This window comes from Athene noctua, chromosome 12, assembly GCF_965140245.1.
Source record: "Athene noctua chromosome 12, bAthNoc1.hap1.1, whole genome shotgun sequence".
NCBI lineage: Eukaryota > Metazoa > Chordata > Aves > Strigiformes > Strigidae > Athene > Athene noctua.
Window position 1 is genome coordinate 18,091,744 of NC_134048.1, and position 22,787 is coordinate 18,114,530.

The window sequence follows — 22,787 nt, forward strand, 5'->3', positions numbered from 1 at the left end:
GCAGCAAGACTGGAAGTGTGGTGTACACACGGTGTTTGTGCTCCTTCCCTCTGCAGTCCTCCAGCTCTTGTACACAACAAACAAGTCATGTGGCCACAGTTTCACCCCAAAAATTGGAGATAATTTATTAAATTTTATCACTGACTGAAAAAAGTCACTAATGTCTCATTATAATAAGTTAATGTTCTTAACAGAAAAACCCCAAGCCATAGTTACTGCATTTGCTCAGACTTAATACATTTACTTTAACAGTACGGTACTCAAGAGGTTCCCCTTCACAGAAGGGAGTTTTCAACCACACCACAAGCTTCTGAATCTTCCCCACTGCTCACTCAAACTCCCTGGATGGCAACTCAGCAGCCCAGCAGCCCAATTCTCTCCTCTGCAGCTCACAGCAAACATCCATCCACCTTCACCGCCAGCAAGAGGGAGCCGGCAGCAGGCAACGGCGGCGCTTTGCAACCACAGCCCAAGGCGGTCTTCAGACACTGCAGGGGCAGAGGGCTCAGTGAGGAGCAGCATGAGACTCCTCTAACCCCCACGGCACTGCGTGGACACGGGCAGGGCAAATACAATGCCTGAGAGAGTGCCAGGACTGCAGCTCTCCCAGCACTGCCTCTGCGGGAGGAACACTGAACCCTGCTCACTCTGGGGATGCTGCATTCACCGTTTCTTCTTGATCCCACAGTCTTTCTGATTCTGTTCTAAGGGCAGGACCATAGAAATGCAAGTCCTTGAACAGAATTAAACTGCTAAAAAAGTGTCCAGAGGGACAGCACAGAAATTTTGAGTGTCCCACTACCTTACACCATGCTCACACAGCCCTCCAGCGAGTTCCCCTGGCAGACAGAACAGTTTTCACTCACTTTATGTTTCAGCTTCTAAATTATTAGTGCTTATGCGAGGGGACAAAAAAAAAATTCTAAAATCTTTCTGCAGCCAAAGCACCTGCAATCTCGGATCCAGGAGTGCAGCCTCCAGGGAGGCTCCCAGATAACAGTGAGTTAAAGCTGCATGACTCCTCCTCCTCGACTAAAGACTCCCTGCAGCCAATGCACAGGAAAGCTCTGCAGGTTTTCCAAGCAGGAGTCAGTGTCCTAAACTAATCTATTCAGAACATTTTGGGGGAAACGATCTTAGCTGTCTGCCTTTCAGGCCTGCTCCCACATCCCCACCCCTACCACCAATATGCACAAAGAAGTTGGCTAGCAAGATTCAGAATTAAAAAAAAAACCTGTGCGCTTGACCAGGCACACTCCCCACTGCCACCAGAAATGCCTCTCCCTTCTCCACTCGCCGGCTGCAGGGAGGGGAACATTCCACACCACTGCACAGCGGGTCCCTTGCACACCTCGGGAGGCAGCTGTAGCCTTCAGCAAGGAGGTGACAGATCCACGCTCGCAGCAGCTATCGTGACGCTATGGAAGCACACAGCTCTTTGGTCATTAACAGCAGTCAAAGCCACCGGCATCACATCTCCAACCTCTAAAAATAAAACTCAAGCCAGACGGCTGCCCAAACCTTGCAGAAGCTGGCCCAGCCCACCCATCCACACCACCAGAAAGAAACCAACAAGCTGGCTTGTTCCTCAACAACCTCTACCATCCTCCTGCTTCCCCTCTTCATCCTCTTCTGTTTCTGTTTTAATCTGGGCCACTCCAAGCCGGTAGAGAGCATCACGAATGACCACCTCCCCTGGCTGGCAGCTCTGTACGATCTCCTGGATCTGTCGATTCACAATTTCCCTGCTGGTGAGGAAGTCCATGAGGCGGTTGTAGAGGTAATAGTGCGTGGCGTTCTCAAAGGTGATGGGCCTCTGGCGGATGTTGCTCGTTTTGCTGTCGTTGATCGCAGCGATGATGGCGCCGTAGGGCTCCAGCTCCCGGCACAGGGAGATGCAGTGGTGCCGGGCCGTTGGATCTCCGTGGCTGTTCTGCTCCGAACCCATGTGAACAATGCGGCGTGCCGACGACTTGGTGACTGGGTGCTGAACAGAGTGCTCAGCCACAGTCATGTCTACGCTGTAGTGCTGGTCTAGCAGTTCAGGGCAGGACACATACTGGGAGAGAGAGACACGCACCAGGTAGAACAAGCAGCAAATTTGTCGTGGCCAAGAAGAACAAGACAAAGCTACTGTATGGCTGAACTCCAACCAGTGCTACGACCCCGGAGAGAGGCAGGGCTGATTCAGGCTTCCCCTGCACACCACAAAGGTGGCTCTGTATGCCTCCTCCTCACTCCTATGCCCTCAGATATAATCCCAAGGCACTGACAACCCCACTTCCTCCCCCATTTCTCCAGTAATAGCATTAGTTCGAGAGAAGCGAGTTGCTGTGTCAAAATAAGCGACATGCCCCAAAGGTCATGATTTGAACTGTTACAACACACTTCCAGCACAGCTCTTCCTATTAAGGAGCAGGAACCTAATACAATGCCCCAAGCAACATGTAATGCTTTTTGCTATGCTCAGAAGCTATGCCCTGGCAAAGCTGCAAGTCAGGAGACACTCAGCAGGTCAAATTATCTTGAGGTGCAATGCAGGTTACATGTATTTTTAAAAATTTATTCTTATTTTAAATCTCACTTGAAACTTTTCCATATTAGACTGGCATAGCCGAGTGAAAAGGTGAACATAACTAACCACTGGAGGATCCATCGGGTCAGAGAAGCAGCCCTGGTTCTTCCCCCACATCTGTGAAGTCAGGCCAGGACAGCAGACATCTGCACACAGTGCCACTGAAGAGGCTGTATCAACAACGTACACTGGAGGCCAGTGACGTGAGGAAACCAACAAGTCCACATGATCCCGGGCATTTTCTCCTCTGACTATGTACTTCGAGCCACACACAACCTGGAAAGAAAAGGATTAACACCAAACACCACAATAAAACTGAAAACTTATGGAAAAAAAATACAGTCTTAAGAAAAGTTAAGCTTCCTTTCAGGTATTCCAGACAATTCAGTAACCAGAGAGTTACTTTCCCTAGAGATATTCTGTTTCCTCCTCATACACATTCACTTTATCTTGTTTAGGAAGAAGTGATTTTCAACTCCATCTCAGCAGTGACATCAAAACCAGGCTTCAGATCACTAGTTGATCTTGAAATCTCCTGCAAGACTGCTCATACACCAAGCCCCCGAGGCAGTGACGTTTCATTTCCAAGGCTCAGAGGGCTCACTCCATTGCTTCTATTTAATGAGGCAGTTCCACACTGGTAAGTCAGATAATAGTGAATAGCAAGGTAAGAAAGAACATTGCTGACTCCAGCCTTCCTTACCTGATGTGGACACACTTTGTAGATTTTCCCTCCAGTGTGATGTGCAGAGGCTTGTGTGATGCTTGTCCCATTCTGTATAAACTCATAGAGTGCAAGGAGGGAGTAGCAGAGCTGGTCCTGGAAAAGACGGGCCCCAGAAAAAGTCTGTATGTGGCTAAAATTAATGGGCTCCTCCAGAGAAGGAGGAGGCTGCAGGTAAGGTCTTCCAAATCCTAATTTGCACTTCATCCAATAACTTCCTAATCCTACGCTCAGCACTGTGAGGATGACAAGCAATTACACAATGCTGAGCCTGTGACAAGGTAATTACAGGCTTCCTTTCTTCTAGCCCACAAAGGTTCAATTTATTTCACCATGTGTAAATTATCCTGTAATCTGCAGGCACTCACTTCTAACCCACCCCTGCCCTTAGCGCAGTCAGATGAGCAGTTAATTATCTAGGACAGCAAGTGTGAGTGAGGGAAGACAGTGAAGAACAGCTCCACTCCTTCAGGCTTGTATGTGGGCAAACAAGCCATTACCTTTGTATCTGAAGCCTCCCAGGGGATGCCACACTGTGTCAGAAAGCTCTGCAGCTCTTCCTCACTGTAAGAGCTTATCAGCTCAAGCCTGACGATTTCTTCCTGAAGGAGCCTCACCAAGGCACTCCCATTACCTGCAAAGGCAGGAAACAAGTCTTAGACTCATTCTCAGGAAGGGAAGTCACCAAAATAATTTCTTCTGAAGACTACAGACGCAGAGACTGCACAACCAACTGCCAGCAAGCAAAAGCTGTGACTAGTCCTATTTCCCAAGTGTGTCACAGCCCACATTCCCCTCGAACCCTTGGCTAGTGAGCTCACCAGACTGAGCCCAGCAGAGCCACAGACTCCATGAGCACTTGTCTATCCTGTCTTTTGTAAGTTTTAAATGACTGGCTGGACTGATGTGAGGATACACAAGTGACAGAAGAGTGCAGAGAAATGTGACTGCAGCTTTCAGACAGAGCAGCTCCAGGCTCACCCTTCACATCTCCTCCCCAGTTCTTTCTCTGGAGCTCCGCTTCTTGAAAGCCCATGTAGCCCTTCTGCAGCTCAACTCTCTAAAACAGCTGCAGTCCTGTCTGCAAAGCCTACTCATACACTTGTTAAGTCTGCAAAGCCAGTTTCCTTCTTACACCTAATACCTAAACTGTTCAGTGAACCCGGTGCTAACTAAATTTAGCTCTCGTACGTCCAAGCTTATTCATCTCATGGTTTCTTGTTACATGCAGTCAATGCCCTGGATATACTGAAAGCTGACAACACTGATCAGGACTAGCACATCCATTTCCTAGTCTTTTTCAAGTTCTGTAAAACCTCATTCACCTTCATTGAGATTGTGATATCGATATACCAAGCACTACCTGCAGCTTTCACAGGCCAAGTATCGGTCTAACACAAAACAAATACTGACTGGTGTTCCTGTTATACATGCATCCCTCTGCAGTCAGACTGTATCTCATTTGGGGTGCAGTGCTCTCTTGTCCCCCACATCTCAAATGCATCAGAGCACACCGGTGCATTCAAGTTTCACTAGGCAGGCCAAAGCTCATCAAGATGCTAAGTGTCCTGAGAACAGGTGAACTCATCCCAGCATTCTTGCCTTCTCTCAGTAGACATAACTTTTAAGGTCATGCAACCATCAATTCTCAACTCTAACCATCACCAAGAGTCGGAAGTCACCGCCACATAAAGCACAAACTTCACAAGCACAACCTCAGCAGTTACCTGGCACTGGCTGCACATCCAGGTTCTTGTCCTTCTCGGTATTGATCACCATCGCTCCTCTCATCAGTGGAGGGAAGAAAGGAGCAACAATAGAGGCATCAAACTTTGTGATGGGGATGCTAGAAGGAAAAGCCACCTGCTCAATCACCTCTGTCTCCATCGTGGACCAGAAGTCTTCTACATTCACTTCACTCGATGGCAAGAATTCTGGCCAAGTAAACTAGAAAGAGCAAGAAACACACTGGTCAAATACAAATAACTAGTTCATGTGACAGTTGTGTGTCAGCCTCACTCAAGGCACGAGGACTATACCCAGGAGAGTGCTCAGCCCACATAAAACAAGGTGACTTCAGGCTCCTCGAGTTCCCCACAATTTTCGCTGGGTGAAAGTTAAAGATTTATTTGACATAAAAGCCAGACATGCTGCATACTACCAGTTGGGCTTTTTCCCCCATTAGAGAGGACAGCACCTCAAGGAAACTGGGGAACATTCTTTTTTTGGGGAAAAAAAATAATGCCTTTGTATTAAAGGAAGAAGGCCAAGTTGAGCAACTTTCATCCAAGATCCCTACTGCCAGAGGCTGCTGGACAAAAGCTGTGGTCCAGGGACAGAGGATCTTGTTTTCCCCAAACTATACATCAACACCTCTAAGAGGAAGTGCAGGCATCACCACTCCAGCCACATCCTCTTGCACGGCATCAGCAGAAAACTGCTCTCAAAGGTCTCATGTAATTATCGTGCATCATGAAGACCAGAGTCAGCAAAAGTCATTACGATCTGCTTTGAACATGAACAGGATGTGAAGTTTGTGAAAAGCCTACCTCTATGTTTTTCAGTGCCAGGACGTTTTCCATATTCCTCTGGGCTATTTCCACCTTGGGGGTTATGCCACAGATTCCACAGATCATATCATTGTAATCCCGGACTGTGAGGCACTCAAAGGCCCAGTAGCCATTGCACAACAGTTCCTGGAGCTGAACCTGCTCATCAGGGCTCAGGCTTTTTTCTGAAAAGAGAACATGCCACTGTTAAAGCTTTCACTTCCTAAAGTCAGTGGGAAGGTAGAACTCTCCTATGCAGAATAAAACCAAACCTGTCCTCCAGAGAACTGCTACAAAGAACTAGTCAGAGGTACTGCTGGCTTTAGGAAGTAATTTAACAGAAACATACCACACCAGAAGACGTGGGTTTTGCCTTTCTATAACCTAACAATCATCAGCTAGTCACAGTTTGGTGTGTTAGGGTAAAAACCAAGAAGGAGAACCCACCAGTTTGCTCCTGAACAGAGTCAAGAATATTGCCAACAGCCACTCTGGGATCCTCTCCAAGTTTAATGTGGTTTCGGATTGCAAACAGAAGATCCAAGCTCACTAGCAACTTGTTACCCACATTGAAAAGGCCTGCAGTTAAAATAAGACAGTTATTGTCTGTAGGGTCCCAGATCTTCCTTACACAGAAACAGATTCCCTACTGACATGCAAAATACTCATATGAGTATAGTTCAGAGGATAACAGAAACATCCAGATAGTGCTTCTGGGACTGTTCCCTCTGCACATTAGCAAGATTAGCTCCTTTCACAAACTTGGCTTTAAACTAAAAAAGCTACAAGGAATGGCAACCAATCCATTTCCTCAGGTCCACGCTGCCTTGCAGGAGGCCCACAGTGAGTGCCACTGAGCCTCACTAGTCAGCCCTGAGGACAGCACTCTGCAGAGATGTCTCTGACTATGATCTCTGGGGCTGTCTTGCACAACTCAACATCCACCACTTACACAGAGGAGACCTACAACAGCAAAGCAAGGCACAGTCTTCCTTCATCTAATCACCCATATGTGCTTTCCTCACAAATACAGATTTACTTGCAGAATAAGCAGAATAGTGCAAATCAAAAATAATTCCAGTTTAACAAACTGGGGCAGGGAATGGGCTTTTCTGTGCAAAGACAATGCCCTGATACAGTCCCAAGGCTTCTGAAGGGTTTAGACTTCAGTCGTGCTGTAAGTCGATATGCTTATATTTTTCCTACCTGTGTAAATATCAGTGAAGCTATGGAGGGCCAGACACTGCAGGTTCAAGCACACTTTGACCTGAGCTGTAACCACCTGTAATCTATTAGCTGTCAGCAGCCAGCACTCCTGAGGACCAGCAAGGGAGCTGTAACAGACAACAAAAGACAACTCAGAATCAGGTCAACAGGTTTCAGTCCAGTCCTGTCATAACTTAAAATGTTCTAGTTGCGATCAGTTCATTAGTATGTCAGTCTAAGACAGTTCACATCATTTCATGCCAAGAAAAAACCCAAAAGTTGCATTTTAGAATTAATTCCCCTGGCAGAGTCAGGTCACTGCTCACATTCTTTTAACAGCACTGCAGGATCTCTCCAGCTCCATACAACAGGCACATAGTACTGGAGAAGTGGAGAAAAATCTGTGGCCCCAGATGCCTTGGGAGAGAATCAGCCCTGCTACTGTGGGGCAGCAAATGGTGGTAACACATTCTACCTGACAGCCTGTCCCTGCACACACACAGATTCAGAAAGGCCTGATCCTCCACAGTACAGCTGCCGAGGAGGAAGTTCAGACAGGAAAATGACAGTTGTGCCTTAGTGGCAGAAATACAGCTGTCCCCCTGAGAAAATAGGAATCAAAGTCAAAGCTAGCTCCCTCCCACTGCCAGGGGTTTAATTAGAGCCTACGCAGGCACACGCGAGTCCCACACTCAGAGCACTGCAAAGCAGCCCAGCACTGAGCGAGGATTTACAATGCACAGGTTAGTAAGTCACAAGGTGAGGGACAGGGTGCAAGATAGCTCTGTTTTGCAAAAGTTACAATTTGCAAAGCAAACATCCTTGACTGGTATCAAGAATATAATTTTAGTTAAGAAACACAACAGTAAACTACACATTTTGCTGAGGGGAACATTTCAGCTCAGGCTTTCAACAAGAGGATGTTTGACAGACTCAGCAAGGAGATATCCTACAGGCTTTTACAGAAATCTAGTTAAGGTAATCTAGCCTATATGTTGGTAATTTCTGAAAGTCATTCAGGTTTCAATTTGGATATTTGTTCCAGAAAAGGATTCACTCAAGCCCACGCTAAGCCATGAAAAGAACTAAAACATCATAAGCAAAATGATCCACACAGAAAATATTCAGATCAGGAAGAGAGAGGAAAGAGAAATCACATAACAAGTATCTCTAATCCCACAATTTTGCCTCTGTCAGCCTCAAAACATCAGACTGGGAAACAAAGAAGGGATGACTAAAGAAAAGATTCTGTTTCAAGGGAAAAAAAATTACATCTAGACTTAGCACTCTTTGATCAAGCTCTCCTGCTGTACAGAAATGGTAACTACGACAAAACTACACTGCACAGGAGAAACAGAAACAGCCTATTGTGAAGCAGCTAAACCCTTTCCACACACATGTACCTTATTCAGTGTCACTTACAGCAGCTCCAGTACCAGGGGCTAAAGCAAATATTATTTCAGGCATGCTTGTAACATAGAATATCAGCACGAGGTTGAAAGAGTCACAAGTCTAAAACAGAATCTTACTTCTGTCCCCCTTTGAACAATGGGCTGTTACAGAGGAGGCACTGCGTAGATGGAGACTCATAGTAGTTTGACCAGGAGGTCTGCTCTATGGTGACCGTCTCCTCACTCACGTTGGAGAGGATGAGCCTCGAGCTGTTGAGTTCATGGATGAGCGCGAAGACCTCGGCCAGTTCCGATTCGTTCTCTGGGATCTGCATTACCTTGCGCAGCAACTGCAGGGTGGATTGGCGCTGGATCTCTTTCTGGGATGGGGTTAGGGGCTCGCTGGTGTTCAGCACATCAGACTGACCTGGACTGACCTCCTGGAAAGCAAGTAAAACACTCACATATTCAACTAGGCAAGCGTAGGGATGAAATATTAAGAAGCCCAAAGGAGTCATAAAACGTAGGAGAAACACAGTAACCTTTGTATCCAGCAGACCTAACTTCTATTCCACTGCTCAGTCATTGACTCCAGAGAGTAGCTTCAAGACAAAGTTACTTCACCAAAAATACTTTATTACAGCCCAGCCTTTAAGGTACTCCTGTAGCACTGCTAGACCATGACAGATTTGCCATTAAACTGGAGTGTCAGCACAGGGATTGAGGATTGAGAGGGTGAGAACAACCACCAACAGGTATATAAACACTTCAATAATCCTGGCAATCATCATTGCCTTTCTCCACAGGTTATCAGGCACATTCTCCTCTGTAACACACTCAGCCACAGCAACCTGCACACCTCTCCAGAAGCCAGAGACAAGCATTAAACGCAAACTAGGGGCTACAGAACACACTAATCAATTACAATTGATCAACTATAGTCCACAGACACCACCCTCCCAACACACATATACTATTCAAGACAAAATTTACAAACACAGGAGAACCAAGCTCTAGGTAGCTCACAAGAACAGCAAAAATGCAAACAGGCTAATCTGTTTAATCACTTAAACTTTTCTGCCAACGTTTCAACCTGTTTTTCTGTCTAGTCTAGCAATGAGCTAAATGATCAGTCCAAAGCCCAGAGACAACAATGAACTGTGCAACAGGAATGTTAAACACATCTAGAACCAGAAAATAAAATACTAAATGAGGAAGAGACAAGCCACAGGCCTCTCAAAATGCAAGCTGAGCTAAGCACACTGCTGTTCCTTACACAGTTGCTTATGTGTGAGTTTCACACAGGCCATTTCAGTTTGTTTGGTTTTTTAAAAAGCACTACACAGTTATGTTCTTCAAAATAAAATAAAAAAGCAACTGGAAGAGTTATATTACCACACGGACTAAAATGTAGTCTGTCCATATGCTGGGTGGGCATTTCAGCTAAGAACAGGACAGCTCCTCTTTTTTTTTTTTTTAAAAAAAAAAAAGAAAACAATTCTTTATGAAAAAAATCTAACCTTTGAAACTTCAAATGCAAAAAAAGCCAAACAAACAAAACCCAGAATTCATTCTTTATATCCATGTAGAACAGCAGACAACTGAAAAACATCTTTCTACAACAGAAAAAAAAATAAATTAATGCAACCAGAAATAAATTCAGGCTGGGAGTAAAGTTGCACTACAAACCCCTAAAAATGGGAAGCTCTAATACAAAATGTACTAACTTGACTGAAATTAGCCACAAACTGGTCACCAAGCATGGTAAACTTGGGAGTTTATTGATGAAGTCTGAAGTTCAACAAAGCCGATACAACAAATGTGACTTCAGGGGTGATTTCCCCAGCATATATCATCAGGCCGCAAGCATTTTTAAGTTATGAAGCCATCCAGTGGTAGAACTGAGCACACTCAGTCTCGTTTGCAGCCTGAAGCACCACTGCTGCAGGAGCTGGACAGTACACACATCATCACAAGTATTTCCAACAGGACATTACTCTATTAGAAAAGCTCACCATAATCAAAAAAAATTAACTTGTTCCCATGGGCGCTTGCAAACTAAGGTACTTCCCTGCTCACCCCACAATAGCCATTTGACAAGATGAACCATGCTGAACCTTACCAGGGATTTTGCTGTTTTCTCAGCTCTGTCTTTGGCAAGGTTGTATCCGCAGCTTGGACAGATCCGTGGCTTGTGCCTGTTTGTATACATGTAACTACAAGAGGGATTCTTGCACTTCCCTCTGCCACGTGATGTTGCCAATCCCAAATCCTGAAGGACACAAAAAAAGATGTTTGCTGACTTTGACTTTTAGATGCCTTAGACTTTTAACAGTTGGACTCGATGATCTTAAAGGTCCTTTCCAACCTAAATAATTCTGTGATTCTATGCCAACTAGATTATAGAAAAGTCTGCCTGAACATCATATGCTTTTTCCCCACTTTATAATGCCTCGTTTAAAGGTCAAATTGCAGGCATTGTCACTTTGCACAGAATATTTTAACTGGCACTTAAACGTTTTGGGGCCAATTCCAGAGACCACAAACACTCACACATTCAATTCATTCAGAAACCACTGATCCTCCCCTGCTGAACTCAAAGAGGGGATGGGGATTATGCCAGGACATGAAGAAAAATCCAGTTCTTAAGAAGGTCCCAAACATGACTGCAACAGAGTACAGTCACCCTGGATTAGGTCAACAGATGACAAAGTACAGACTGTCTCACACTAAATACAAGATACATTTCTGCAAGTCAGTAAAACGGAAGTCACAGAACAGTCTCACCTCATAGATTACACCCCCCACAGCATAAGTCAGACCATCTGAAAAATTCTCACCAAAGTTACAGTGCAGCTGTATTTGTAGGAAGGGAGTACGTCTGGTTTGACCTCCACTACTTTAACCTGAGATGCTCTGCTGCTCAAAGCACTGTGGAGCTGGAGATTGAAAGCAGAAAAAACAACATCCATGAGACACCTACTACCGAATACATACATTCTGTAAGCAATACCTATTAGCATTTTTTCTCCTCAGTAAATCAATTAATGATCATTTAATATCAGAAGATTACAACACACTGTTTTCCATACTAAGACATTACAATTCAAACAGAAGTATTCCATCATCTTGGCATACTCGGCCATATTTCACAAGTGAAAGACTCAGTACTCAGCATGTCAGATTATCAAAGCACTAGCAGATCCTCAAAACATCTTCTGGAAGTAGCTGGGAGGTTCTCAGAGCAGGCAGCAGGAGGATCATCCCACAGCATCTCCCAGTTCAGTTCCTACAGTCAGCCATGCAGCATTCACACGCTTCCGAGCCTTATCACAAAGACTGTCAGTCACAGATCTCATCACCATCAGACTGCTACATTTTTATGTTCTATTTCTCACCATTCAGGTCATATCCTTCATCTGGGGAAGTAACATGCAATCGAAGGACAAACCATAGGTACCTTTCGCTCCTCAGCACTTGGTGGCTGCAGAATCGACTGGCCCAATTGTTTCAGCGTACTGGGCTTCAAGCCTGATGTTCTCACGGGGGAATGCTTGTCTTGAAGGAAGAAAAGGATGCAGCAGGTTAGGTATGAGAAAACATGTCCTGTTTCATTCTGACATCTTTGGGTAAATGCCATCATAGCCATGTGAGAATTTTCCTCTGAACTTGGTGCTTCGTGGCCCATTTACCCACACTCTCAGAGAGAAAAATTGAGTTTTTCCTAGCATAGGTCACCATTTCCCTTCAGACGTATCATCTTATTTGACAGAGACCACCTCAACATGGTGAGGAAAGACAGCTACTCCCAAAGCACACCAGAGAATACTGCTTTTACCAGTATTCGCAAAGGCCTGTCTGTTGTTGGGCTGCTCAGTGCTGGCTTCTCTCCCCACGCTGGCCGGTGCAGGCAGAATGGCTCGCATGGGTCTTGCTGCAGCCAGCAAGGAGGGCTTAGGTCTTGGTTTACTCTTTACTTCTTGTCCTTTTTGTGTAGGAGCTGGAGCATCAATTCTGAAAGACAAGAGCTACAACTGGAAAAAAATTCCATCAATTTCCCCCTCAGCCTCAGTTTTGTTTTCTTCCCTGACCTGTGCTTTATTAGCACAATAATCACAGCTATTGGAGTAGAAAGGACTAACAGTGCTAAGGATACATCTGCCCCATGACTACAATTTAATTGTTACTTAAAAAAAAAACCAACAAACTAGCTCTGATGGACAAAATCTCAAAGGAACAATCCTGAACTGGCACAAAACAGACAGCAAACAGAACAGGTCTCACAGAAAGCACTGCCAACAGCCTTCAATTTCTTGGATTAGTCCCATCAGCACACAACAGACATCACACACTCCCTTAACATATGGAAAACTGACTCACCCCATTAGCTTTTTTGCAGAGGCATTTGGACATGGCACCTCAGAAGATGGTGGCATCCCCAGCGCTACACTATCTTTTTCTGCCTGCTCCGAAGAGTCTCCGTGCCACTGGCTCTCCTGACCCAGCGTCACTCCAACAGCACTCCCTCCATCTTCAGCAAGCACACTGTTTGCAAGAATGTGAGCCTCAGAGATGATCACTTCCTCCCACTCCATCTCCTGCATTTGCCCTCCAACAGGCACAGCATTCAGCAGCTGGCTGACAGCTTCAGAGCTTTCCAAGGCAGACTTGGAGGTACTCTCGCTAACAGCTGCTGGTTCTGTGAATACTGACTGTTGACCTCTTTTAGCTGCTGGAGTTTTAAGAGAAGTGCCTGAATTTGGCTCAGATTTGCTTTTTGGTTGCTTTTCCTGGAAACAAAGAGATAGTCACATTTCAGACTTTTAGGCTTTCGCAGGTAAGTAAGTTCCCTTCACATATGCCAGGGTTGCCATGGCCTATTTAATGCTGGATCAAACCAGCAAAATCCAAAGTGTTTAAGCAGTGAACTATACGAGAGCAGAAAGACATCATCTCCTACGACAGCAAAGTCCCTGTTAACATTTTATCAGCCTCCTGGCCCTTCATGTATTATTTTTAGACACTGTTTACTTTGGAGAATCAGTCTTTCTTAAACTCCCTCAAATATCACCATTAGCATCAACATCACAAACTCACCCACCACCCTCTGTAACAAGGACCCACCTCCTACGCTCCCCTTTCAGAGCTTCAGCTCTCTGACGCTGTCTGTTCTTTTGGGAGAGAATTACTTAGGAAGGTTTTCTAACTTTAAGAAAAACATTACCTTCAAGGCTAAGGCTACAGAAGTCATGTATTGGGGTCAACAAAGCTAGGATGGAAGACTGAGTCAGTAATATGCAAAAAAGATAGGTGAAATGGAATCAGGAGTTTCTGGCCTGACAAGCACAATAATTATAAGCTCTCTAAAGAGTTCATACTCAGAAGGATAATCTAGGTTTTTAAAAACAGACTTCTTATAACCTAGTCCCTTTCCCTTCTAAGGAACAGGAAGGTATGTGTATATTTAGTTTCAGTTCTATGGTTAAAAAAATCTGCTGGTGCATGCTTTTCCCAAGGCATGACAGCACAAAAACAACAAGGGAACTGTTTATGCAAACATGTTCCCAGAAGAGCAGAACAAAACTGAAAAAGAAAGAAAACTCCCTCTAAAACCTTACAGTTCTAATCAATGTAGGACTTAACAGGAGCAGGCACTCCATATTCAGGTAGAAACGTATTTTTGCAGTTAGCCATTCATCGACTTCAGCCAGTTCACAGAACAGAAGCTGAGAGGCTATCATCACTACTTGTCTCCTACCATGTAGGAAGCCCAGCCATCGGCTTGGACACTACAGAGTTTGAAAGATGCCTAAAAAACTTCTTGCCCCTAAATGTTTAATGGATCTCGACACAAAACAAAGAAGGTTCAGAACAAATCCACATAAAGCCACTGAATGCCAATGCAGATTTTCACACTGAGAACATCCTTTAACTTGTGCCTGAGGAGCCTTGTTTCAGGCAGAAATTGAATGAATGCACATCTGTTCAGAGCTAATTACCATGACATTGCCAAGGTTTAAGGAGCAAGTTTTGCTGTATACAGCTAGTAGAGATGCCAATAACTTAAGCAGAGTAGGTATCATGTGGAGAAAGACTTTTCCACTCAAACAAAATTCACAACTCCACCAACACATGGGAATTTCCTTCCAGCCAAAGGTCAGATCATGAATGATCAGACACGTGGCCATCAGCCAACGATACCCAACAGCACTTCAGCTTCCACTGCCTAAAATTTACTGGCTAGATCCCAAAGGATCATATACCTACTGTAGCTGAGAATTGTTCTCCTTTCCTGTTGAAAAAACAATGCTGAAAGACCACAGAAAGCCTCAATGTGTAGAAGAACCTCAAAGGCTGATAAATTACCAGAAAACAAATAGTTCAGCACTGGAACACAAGTGCAGAGATCAATTCTGGCATATCTGACCCCTTGTGCTAGATCTACAGGTCTAGAAATATCACAGGCATCCACAAAACCATCATTTTTTGTCTGAAAATCAGGGAAGGAAAGGCAATTTTACCTTTGGGATCCACTTCCTTCCCAGGAAGTTCCCACACGTCGGGCATTTTGGTGGCTTATGCCTGGTGACGTAAGTGAAGGAACAGCCAGGATTTGTGCAATTTCCATGTCCCCTGCGAGTATAGGAGGTTGTCTGAAACAAGAGTTGTCAAGAATTTCTCTACAGAGCTGAAAAACACAAAGCTGCACTCATCGCTCCCTTTTTCCTCGTAAGCACTTTACAAATGTTATTCAGCAAATCACCAGCCCTCTGCTATTATTCCTTTTACTGATCAACCACCACACAGTTGGATCAGAGTGAGTCAGCATCATAACTACTCTGAGTCTAAATACTCAATCTACAAAAGAGCCTTCAGGATTACCAGAATTTAGATCAAATTACAGATGAGAGATGAACAATGCATATGACCTACTGGAGAAGCTAATCTTGCATTTACAGTGATGTAACAGTTCTATTATGAATACGAAAAAGTCATACAATGGTATAAAAATGATTCAAACAGCAGTCCACAGTGAGGCAAGATGTGATTAAGAGACTCATGTCAACAGCGCAACAAGACTTGAAGACAAGCACCCAAGATGCAGAGGCAGCTTTCAGCAGTTATTTGTTATTGTATGCAGTAGTCAAGTACTCCCTGGTGCTTTAACTTGCTTTAAACTGCTGTAACACCAGCAGCACCACCAGGCACTTTATAAAAAGACCACTAAAGCAGAACCTGTCATCTTTGCCAGGACAAGTGCATCAACACACTGAGTTTTTGTCAACATAGCACTTCTTAATATTCTGTACTCCACACTCTTGAGGGAGCTGTTGTGCTCTAAGTCCCTCTCTAGGTATGTTTTCTTCAGGACATGCAAGTGCTGCTGTCAAAGAAATGAGACAATTTAAGGTAGGTCCTTCTCAGGAACAACCACCTGCGGTATGTCCGTTCTCTCTAAGGCACCTAGAAGAATATCACACTATGCACCACTACAAATATCTGCAGTATTCCACCAGCTGGAAGCATAGAGGACCTGGAATCCAGGATTTGATGTTAGTTTATACAACATGAGGAGCTGCAGGGCTGACTGTACAATGAAGCCCCACAATGACTACAGAAATACGGGTGGCTGGAGTGGTTAGAGAACCTCCTCATGTAACGGGCCACAAAATCTTTTACATGGGTTCTCAAAACCTGAGGTCACTGCTTCTCTCCTGTCATGTGGCCAAAGCAACAGCCATCCATGAGACTGGGGAACTCACATTTTCCTGTCAGAAGAGCAGATTCTTGCCATTAGTATATACAAGGCAAAAAAACAGGGACAGGAAATACATCAACGACATGACGAATCCAAATTAGATTATCTTTAAAAACTGAATCATGATCAAACCCTTCCTACTCTAACATCTTTAAGACAAGCATATGGTAATGTATCTATACATTAAAATACCACACAAGACTGAATTTCTTACCAATTTAATTGACGCTGGGTTCTCCACAACAGAATGAGCTGGCAAAGGTAACATAATAAACTGTGTAGCGGGTGTGGAGGAGTTACTCTCTTCAGTATCCTAAAAAGAAATCAAAGGAAAAATAAATGCAGAAAACAAGAGACACGATGACCTGTATCCCACCCTCTCACGAACACTACCATTGAACATATGTCTTAAGGACTGATGAGACCAGAAAGCAGGAGAGTGATCATTTCAAAAGCAATGGCCTTACCAGGTCTATTCTGGAAATTACCAAACTCTTCACAGCTTGAAACTGAAAACAACAGATCCAATTCTTCACAGAGTAGTTTTCTATAACCAATCCCTAACACCTCAAAAGGACTCCCTTCTACCTCTCTGCAGTCAAAACAGCTATATCAAGAGCAGAGAGGTAACATTTTTTTCTCCCCCAAATTTTGTAGTCCAATAGCAGAACCGACTCCAAATACTGTTATAAGAAACAGTTAAAAAAACTCAAGCAGTCATCTTAAGACACAAGTGACAGCAGCATATGACAGAGTCAATCTGCAAGCAGAGACGCTGTAATCGCTGAGTTACCAAAGCTGCCGCTTCCCTCACCACTGAGCATTAAGCACGCTGGGCAATGCAGGATCTCCTGCAGCCACAAAGAATTTTAAGTAAAATGTGTTAAACAGCACTCAGACGTTTCAGGTGAGACTCTGGCAGGAGTCTTGAGTGTCACTAGAAAAACTTACCCTCCCAGTCACCACGGTCACCACAGACACACCATCTGAAACCTGAGGGCGGGCCACAGCGATGCTCCCGTTGGAGATGTCTGTGGAGCTGCTAACTAGAGTCTCTTCAATAACCACCCGAGCTGTCTGATATGGTTGCCCTTCTATTTCCAAAGAAGCTTCATCCAAGAGGATATCCCCAGGCACTTTCTCTGTCATGGCCCCAACATAGTGAGAGAGAACCTCTGACGTAACCACTTCTTCCACAGCATCAGACTGACCAAAGGAAGCAGTCTCTTCTACTAGTCCTTCAATGGCAATGCACTGCTCAGGAATGCTAACGTGGCTCGAGTCCACAGAAAGGATGTTTTGCACAGCATCCCGGGAGACATTTGTGATATTAGTGGAAGCCGTTAACCCTTCAGACACTGCCTGACCCTGTGTCACGCACAGTTCCAGCGACTGCCTGCTCCTGTCTTCCTGAAGAGTGGTTTTGGGAATAATTATATAATCTGAGCGAGGAAGAATCTTACGGAAACCTGGAATGTCTGGAACTACTGCAGTTTGAGTAGACACCTTGGAGTTCTGTTGGCAAAAACAGAATATGGAATAAATGAATACAAGAAAAGGAAGAGATTCAGTTCTCAAACCTGCTATTTTAGTGTCTAAAGTTCAAGTGGCTTCCTGTGAATTTCTCCACATGACAGATCCTGCAGAATCGCTCTCAGCCCTGGTGTTCCCATCCACTTTACCTTCAATCACCCTGACCCCATGACACAGAAATAACTACCATCCCCATCAGTGGGTACTAGACATATCTGTCTTGAATTTCAAAACATTATCCCTTGACAGAACAGAAGGCAAAAGCAAGATGCAGTGGCCTAGCACACTGCTGCTTTATGGGCTGTCCTAAGCAGAAATACAAACTGGAATCTGCAGTCAAATGCTTCTCCCACACACAATGCTGTGCAAGCAGATAAGTGCCTCTCTCTCCATGTGGCAATACATTGCCAGAAAGATGACTTACCGGGTCTAATCCCTCTTTCTCCAGCTTGGCTTTCTCCAAGTAATAGCTTTTTTCAGCCACACTGAGCAACCTCCAGCTCTCACTGATCTTTTTGTTGATTTCAGATTGAGGGAGGTGGGGGAGCTCTTGCTGAACTTTCAAGTAAATATCGTAATAGTAGAGGAGGTAAGCAGATCTGGAATGCAACCAGAAACTAAAACATTAAGGTCATTCTACATAAATTCTTTTGGAAAAAGAAATCTACAAGGTTTATGTTTGTCTCAAGGTCAAATGACAAGCATGTTACATTCAATTCTACTTGTAAATGCATTTTTTAACCAAATGAAAACTAATTCTGAGGAAAACCTCTGAAGTGAGGGGAAAGAGCCTAAAGCAGATTATTCTGGGGTATACAAACTTTATATTGAGCAATGGTAGCATCAGTAAAAGATGTCAGAGCAAGCCCAAAGTGTCAAGCTAATACATGATGTTTTACACCACAAGGTGTTCCAAGTGTACTGCAAAGTTCACTCTTACAGAAATAAGGAAAACTGCTCCCATACCCTACACAGGGGCTAAATGAAAACAGAAGGAACTTACCTAGGCTTTTTGGATTTTTCTCCATGATCACCAGTACTTTTATATTTCTTTTTCTTCTTAGATGGCACTGGCGATGCATAAGTGTAAGTGCCCTCTATTTCCTCCATTACCACAGTTACTTCAGTGCCATCGTACGGAGCCTCCATCGCTAAAGATACATTTTTCATGTTATGCACTAATCAAGTTATACAACATTGCTCCCGACAGACAGCTCTTAATCACCTTTGTAAACTGACAGCATCATTGGCACGTACATTTGACATTAAGATAACTATGTGTTAGCTATTTATTTTTAGAAGAAAATACCTTTATTACTATGACCTCAATACCATCAGTTCAGTGCAGATACACTGCACCTGCCCAGAAAACCAACCATATCCTGGGCTGCATCACAAGAAGTGTGGCCAACAGGTCAAGGAAGGGGATTCTCCCCCTCTACTCCACTCTCATGAGAACCCTCCCTGCAGTGCTGGGTCCAGCTCTGGGGGCACCAACATCAGAAGGATGTGGACCTGTTGGAGAGAGTCCAGGGAGGCCACAAAGGTGATCAGGGGACTGAAGGACCCCCCTGTGAGGACAGGCTGAGAGAGTGGGGGTGTTCAGCCTGGAGAAGAGAAGGCTCTGGGGAGACCTTAGAGCGGCATCCCAGTACTTAAAGGGGCTACAGGAAAGGTGGGGAGGGACTCTTGATCAGGGGGTGTAAGGATAGGATGAAGGGTGGTGGTTTTAAACTGACAAAGGGTAGATTGAGTTTAGATATGAGGAAGAAGATGTTGACTGTTGAGGGTGGTGAGACACTGGTACAGGTTGCCCAGAGAAGCTGTGGCTGCCCCTGGAAGGGTTCAAGACCAGGTTGGCTGGGACTTTGAGCAACCTGGTCTAGTGGAAGGTGTTCCTGCCTACAGCAGGGGGGTTGGATGATCTTTAAGGTCCTTTCCAACCCAAACTATTCTATGAACTCCCCAGGAACCTCTCGGATAAGCCCAGTAATCTAGAACAAGCCTTACACCCATCAAGCAGGTGTCCAGCTACAAGATATCACAGCCACACTCACAAGAGCAAGGCCAGAGGCTGAATAAGCAAAGAAGCTTCATTATCCTCTTACCCACCAGGTCTCCAGGGCTCCTCGCTTAACACTGATGACAACCTCCGGGGCGCTGGGAGGCAGAGAGGATACGAGAAGCCTCAGGAGATAAAGGGCAACAGTACCAGGGCTCAGATGGAGCCCACGCACGACCCGCACCTCGGCCCCGCGCAGTCACTAATCCCGGGCAAGCCAAAGCCCGTCAAACCACGGTCCCCTCTCCACCACGGCGCCCGAGGCAAAGAGGAGCGGCGAGGCCCCCTTCGGCCCTGGTGAACCTTCCCCCCGGCCCCCTTCCAGGTGCCCCTCGAGGAAGGGCGCCTCGGCCACTCACTGGGCAGCACCGGGGAGAAGCGGTCGGACAGGCAGCGAGCTGTGGTCACGTCCCAGCCGGGGCGCAGCGGCGCGGAGGAGGCAGTGCCGGAGCTGCGGGCCAGCCGCATAGAGGAGAGCGGGCGGACGGACTGGGCGGGGCGGGCCGCCCCGGCATGCTGGGCCGGCTGCCAGGCCGGGCCCGGGCCGCGCGGCGGGGCGGAGCGGGACAGCACCGGACCCTGCGCCTCGGCGGCCCCGCGCCGCCACCGGAAGCGGCCGCGGCAGCAGCATCCGGGTCACGGCGTGACGGCTGGGGGCGGGGCCACGCGGGGGGGAAGCGGCTGGGGGGCGGCGGGGCGGGGGGACGGTGGCCGGGAGGGGTCAGTCTTCCTGCGTGCGCGCGGCGTCCCCTCGCGTTGGGGCGGGAAGGAGCGCGGGCGGGAGGGCGGCGCACGCGCGGCCCCTGTTCCCGCCGGTTCTCCTGAGGGCGGGAGGCGGGAGGCGGTCACGGCGCTGTCGCGCGGCGCAATTAGAGCGCAATTAGCGAAGGGCTCGGGCCGCTGGAAGCGCCGGGGGCGCTCTGCAGAAGTAGCGCCACGTTCTTGCGTTCTCCAGTGGTGCCAGGCGGATTTTTGGTGCGACTTCCCACGGCTTTTCTGCCTCGTGGTCTCCTCGGAGCAGCAAGTGCGGGCCGGGCCCTTCCCCTCATGAAGCGGGAAGTCGCCAGGACGAAGCTCTGCGCCTCGGGCCGGATAGCGTCAGCCCACCGATGCAGTCAGACACGCTTCCCGTGCCTGGTGGTGAGGCCCGTGAAGTGGCAACCTGAAATTCAGATCCAGCTGAAAATCCGAGAAAGCTCAGTGCCACTTGGCTGAGGCGGTGGCTGTAGGGCCAGCGCGGTGCCGCCGCCTCAGCGTGAGAGCCGCCAGAGATCTGCGGGAAACACGGTATCACCCTGGGTGCAATAGCCACCCGATGTACTCATGACATCTCTGGGTCCCAGCATTTCTTTATCAATATTTCTCTCACCATTTTGAATAATAAAAGTTTCCATACACAACAAAGTAATTATTTTCTGTTTTCATGACTGCTAAAATTAGCAGTTTGCTCCCCGGGGAGCAAACAGGCCCATAGGGCTCACTACCCGTGACCTTCTTCCTTTGAACTTTTTGGAAAGCGGCATGTGGTGCAGCTATTGCTTTAGCATGTTTTTCAAATTACACATTTTGGCTTTTTTTTTTTTTCTATTCATGTCTATTTCTGTACTTTACATCATGACTTCTAACTTTAGAGAAATGTAAACCACATCTATCTCATGTCTTCTCAGATCTCAGAGGAGTAGAATAAGGGCTCTTATAAGAAGTCGTTAATAAAACCCACAAAGCAGTGATATGACAGCCAGTATTAAATCTGCAACCAGCTATTCTCCTGAAGTCCTGCAGCTGTTTATGTGCTCTGCTAGTGTTTATGTGCAATAATTGGTGACAAACTGTCTGTTCTGCGTCAAACACTGTGTGGCTTCAGCCAACCGTGTACTTTTCCGAAGCTCCATACTTCTATTTGGATCAATATATGACCACTAGAATTTTGTTGGAGTTACTACCTAGCCAAATATTTGGGAAAAAAACAGGCTGATTGGCTTTACAGGACTAATGAACAAGTGAAAAAATAATTTAAGAGAAAAAAACTTGAAGGAAAGCAGCCGTGTTTCCCTTATCATTCACGGAGGAGTTTCTCACAGCGTGCGAGCTGTCAGTGGCATTAGAAACTCAAACTCTTTCCTAAATTGGGCATTTTGACTCTTCCATGGACTTATGGCTTTATCTCAGAAAAATGATATTAACAGCACGTAAATTATTTTAACTATGCTGTAATAGTATTTTGAGGAATGGGAAGCTGCTATGTAGCGGCATCTATTGTAAGCCCGAGGAATGTTACAAAGGAGTACCTGCTGTGTCAGGAGGGGACAGGGACTCCCCCCAGGACACTTTATGCATCATTATCTCAAGAAATGAAAGGTAACGATGGAGATTACACAGGGATCTCCCTCTTCATTTCCCTGATAAAGTACAAGGGCCACTTTGAAGGAGTTCAAAAGACAGCCAGGCACACAGCTACAGCAGGTATCACCATTTATTTTTGAAGAGTTGACTTCAGAGTCTGTTTAATTTGTGAGAAATCATAGCAGATTATTAATAGTTTCATCCAGCGCCAGCTCCCTCATCTGCAGCCGTCCGAGGCTCAAACCCTTCCGTTCAATCAACACAATGCTGTCCTGCATGTAATGTGGGGCTGAAACCTCTTTTCTAAGTGTGATTTAACATCACCCCGGTGTCAGTCCTCGAACAGCACCAGTTTCCAAGAAGATTTCATGACACCAACCCCTGAAATGAAAGCTGTGTGAGACCGAGACAGCGTGACAGGGAGGAGGAAAACACAGCCAAGGACTTCAGAGGGTCACTTTCACAGTGGAGGTCGAGGGCTTAAAACCCCAAGGGGACCCACTCTGGGCCTTGTCCTGGGTGAGGGAGGTGTGCAGGGAATTTAGGAACAGTCAGGTGGATCCATTATCAGCTACAGTCACCTGGGGCAGTTTTCATTAGTCCTATGTCATTTTAAACCTCCCTGAGATTCGCTAGGACACTACA

The 22,787-nt window shown here is 45.9% G+C and overlaps 1 protein-coding gene across 1 annotated transcript; it reads right to left on the reverse strand.

The window, feature by feature from the left end:
• Positions 1-81: 81 nt before the first annotated feature.
• HMGXB3 (HMG-box containing 3) lies at positions 82-20,382 on the reverse strand. The gene is made up of 20 exons (XM_074915751.1): positions 20,159-20,382; positions 18,741-18,888; positions 18,162-18,336; positions 17,156-17,719; positions 16,419-16,517; positions 14,967-15,098; positions 12,826-13,235; positions 12,284-12,459; positions 11,906-12,003; positions 11,286-11,384; positions 10,568-10,717; positions 8,584-8,885; positions 7,055-7,182; positions 6,296-6,427; positions 5,849-6,033; positions 5,027-5,246; positions 3,800-3,933; positions 3,279-3,395; positions 2,642-2,851; positions 82-2,059 (listed from the first exon to the last, which is right to left on the reverse strand). Exons 1-20 carry the CDS (start codon positions 20,265-20,267, stop codon positions 1,589-1,591), a joined length of 4,059 nt encoding a protein of 1,352 aa, XP_074771852.1. The 5' UTR covers positions 20,268-20,382; the 3' UTR covers positions 82-1,588.
• Between the last annotated feature and the right edge of the window lie 2,405 nt (positions 20,383-22,787).

What these genes read in the sequence shown, in the direction of transcription:
- HMGXB3 (XM_074915751.1), bottom strand. Translation starts at nt 20,267, where the DNA reads ATGCGGCTGGCCCGCAGCTCCGGCACTGCCTCCTCCGCGCCGCTGCGC. An exon ending in CTTCTCCCCGGTGCTGCCCA is followed by an intron (nt 18,889 to 20,158) that starts GTGAGTGGCCGA and finishes ATGTATCTTTAG; the next exon opens with CGATGGAGGCTCCGTACGAT. An exon ending in AGAAAACAGCAAAATCCCTG is followed by an intron (nt 8,886 to 10,567) that starts GTAAGGTTCAGC and finishes CTTGCTTTCCAG; the next exon opens with GAGGTCAGTCCAGGTCAGTC.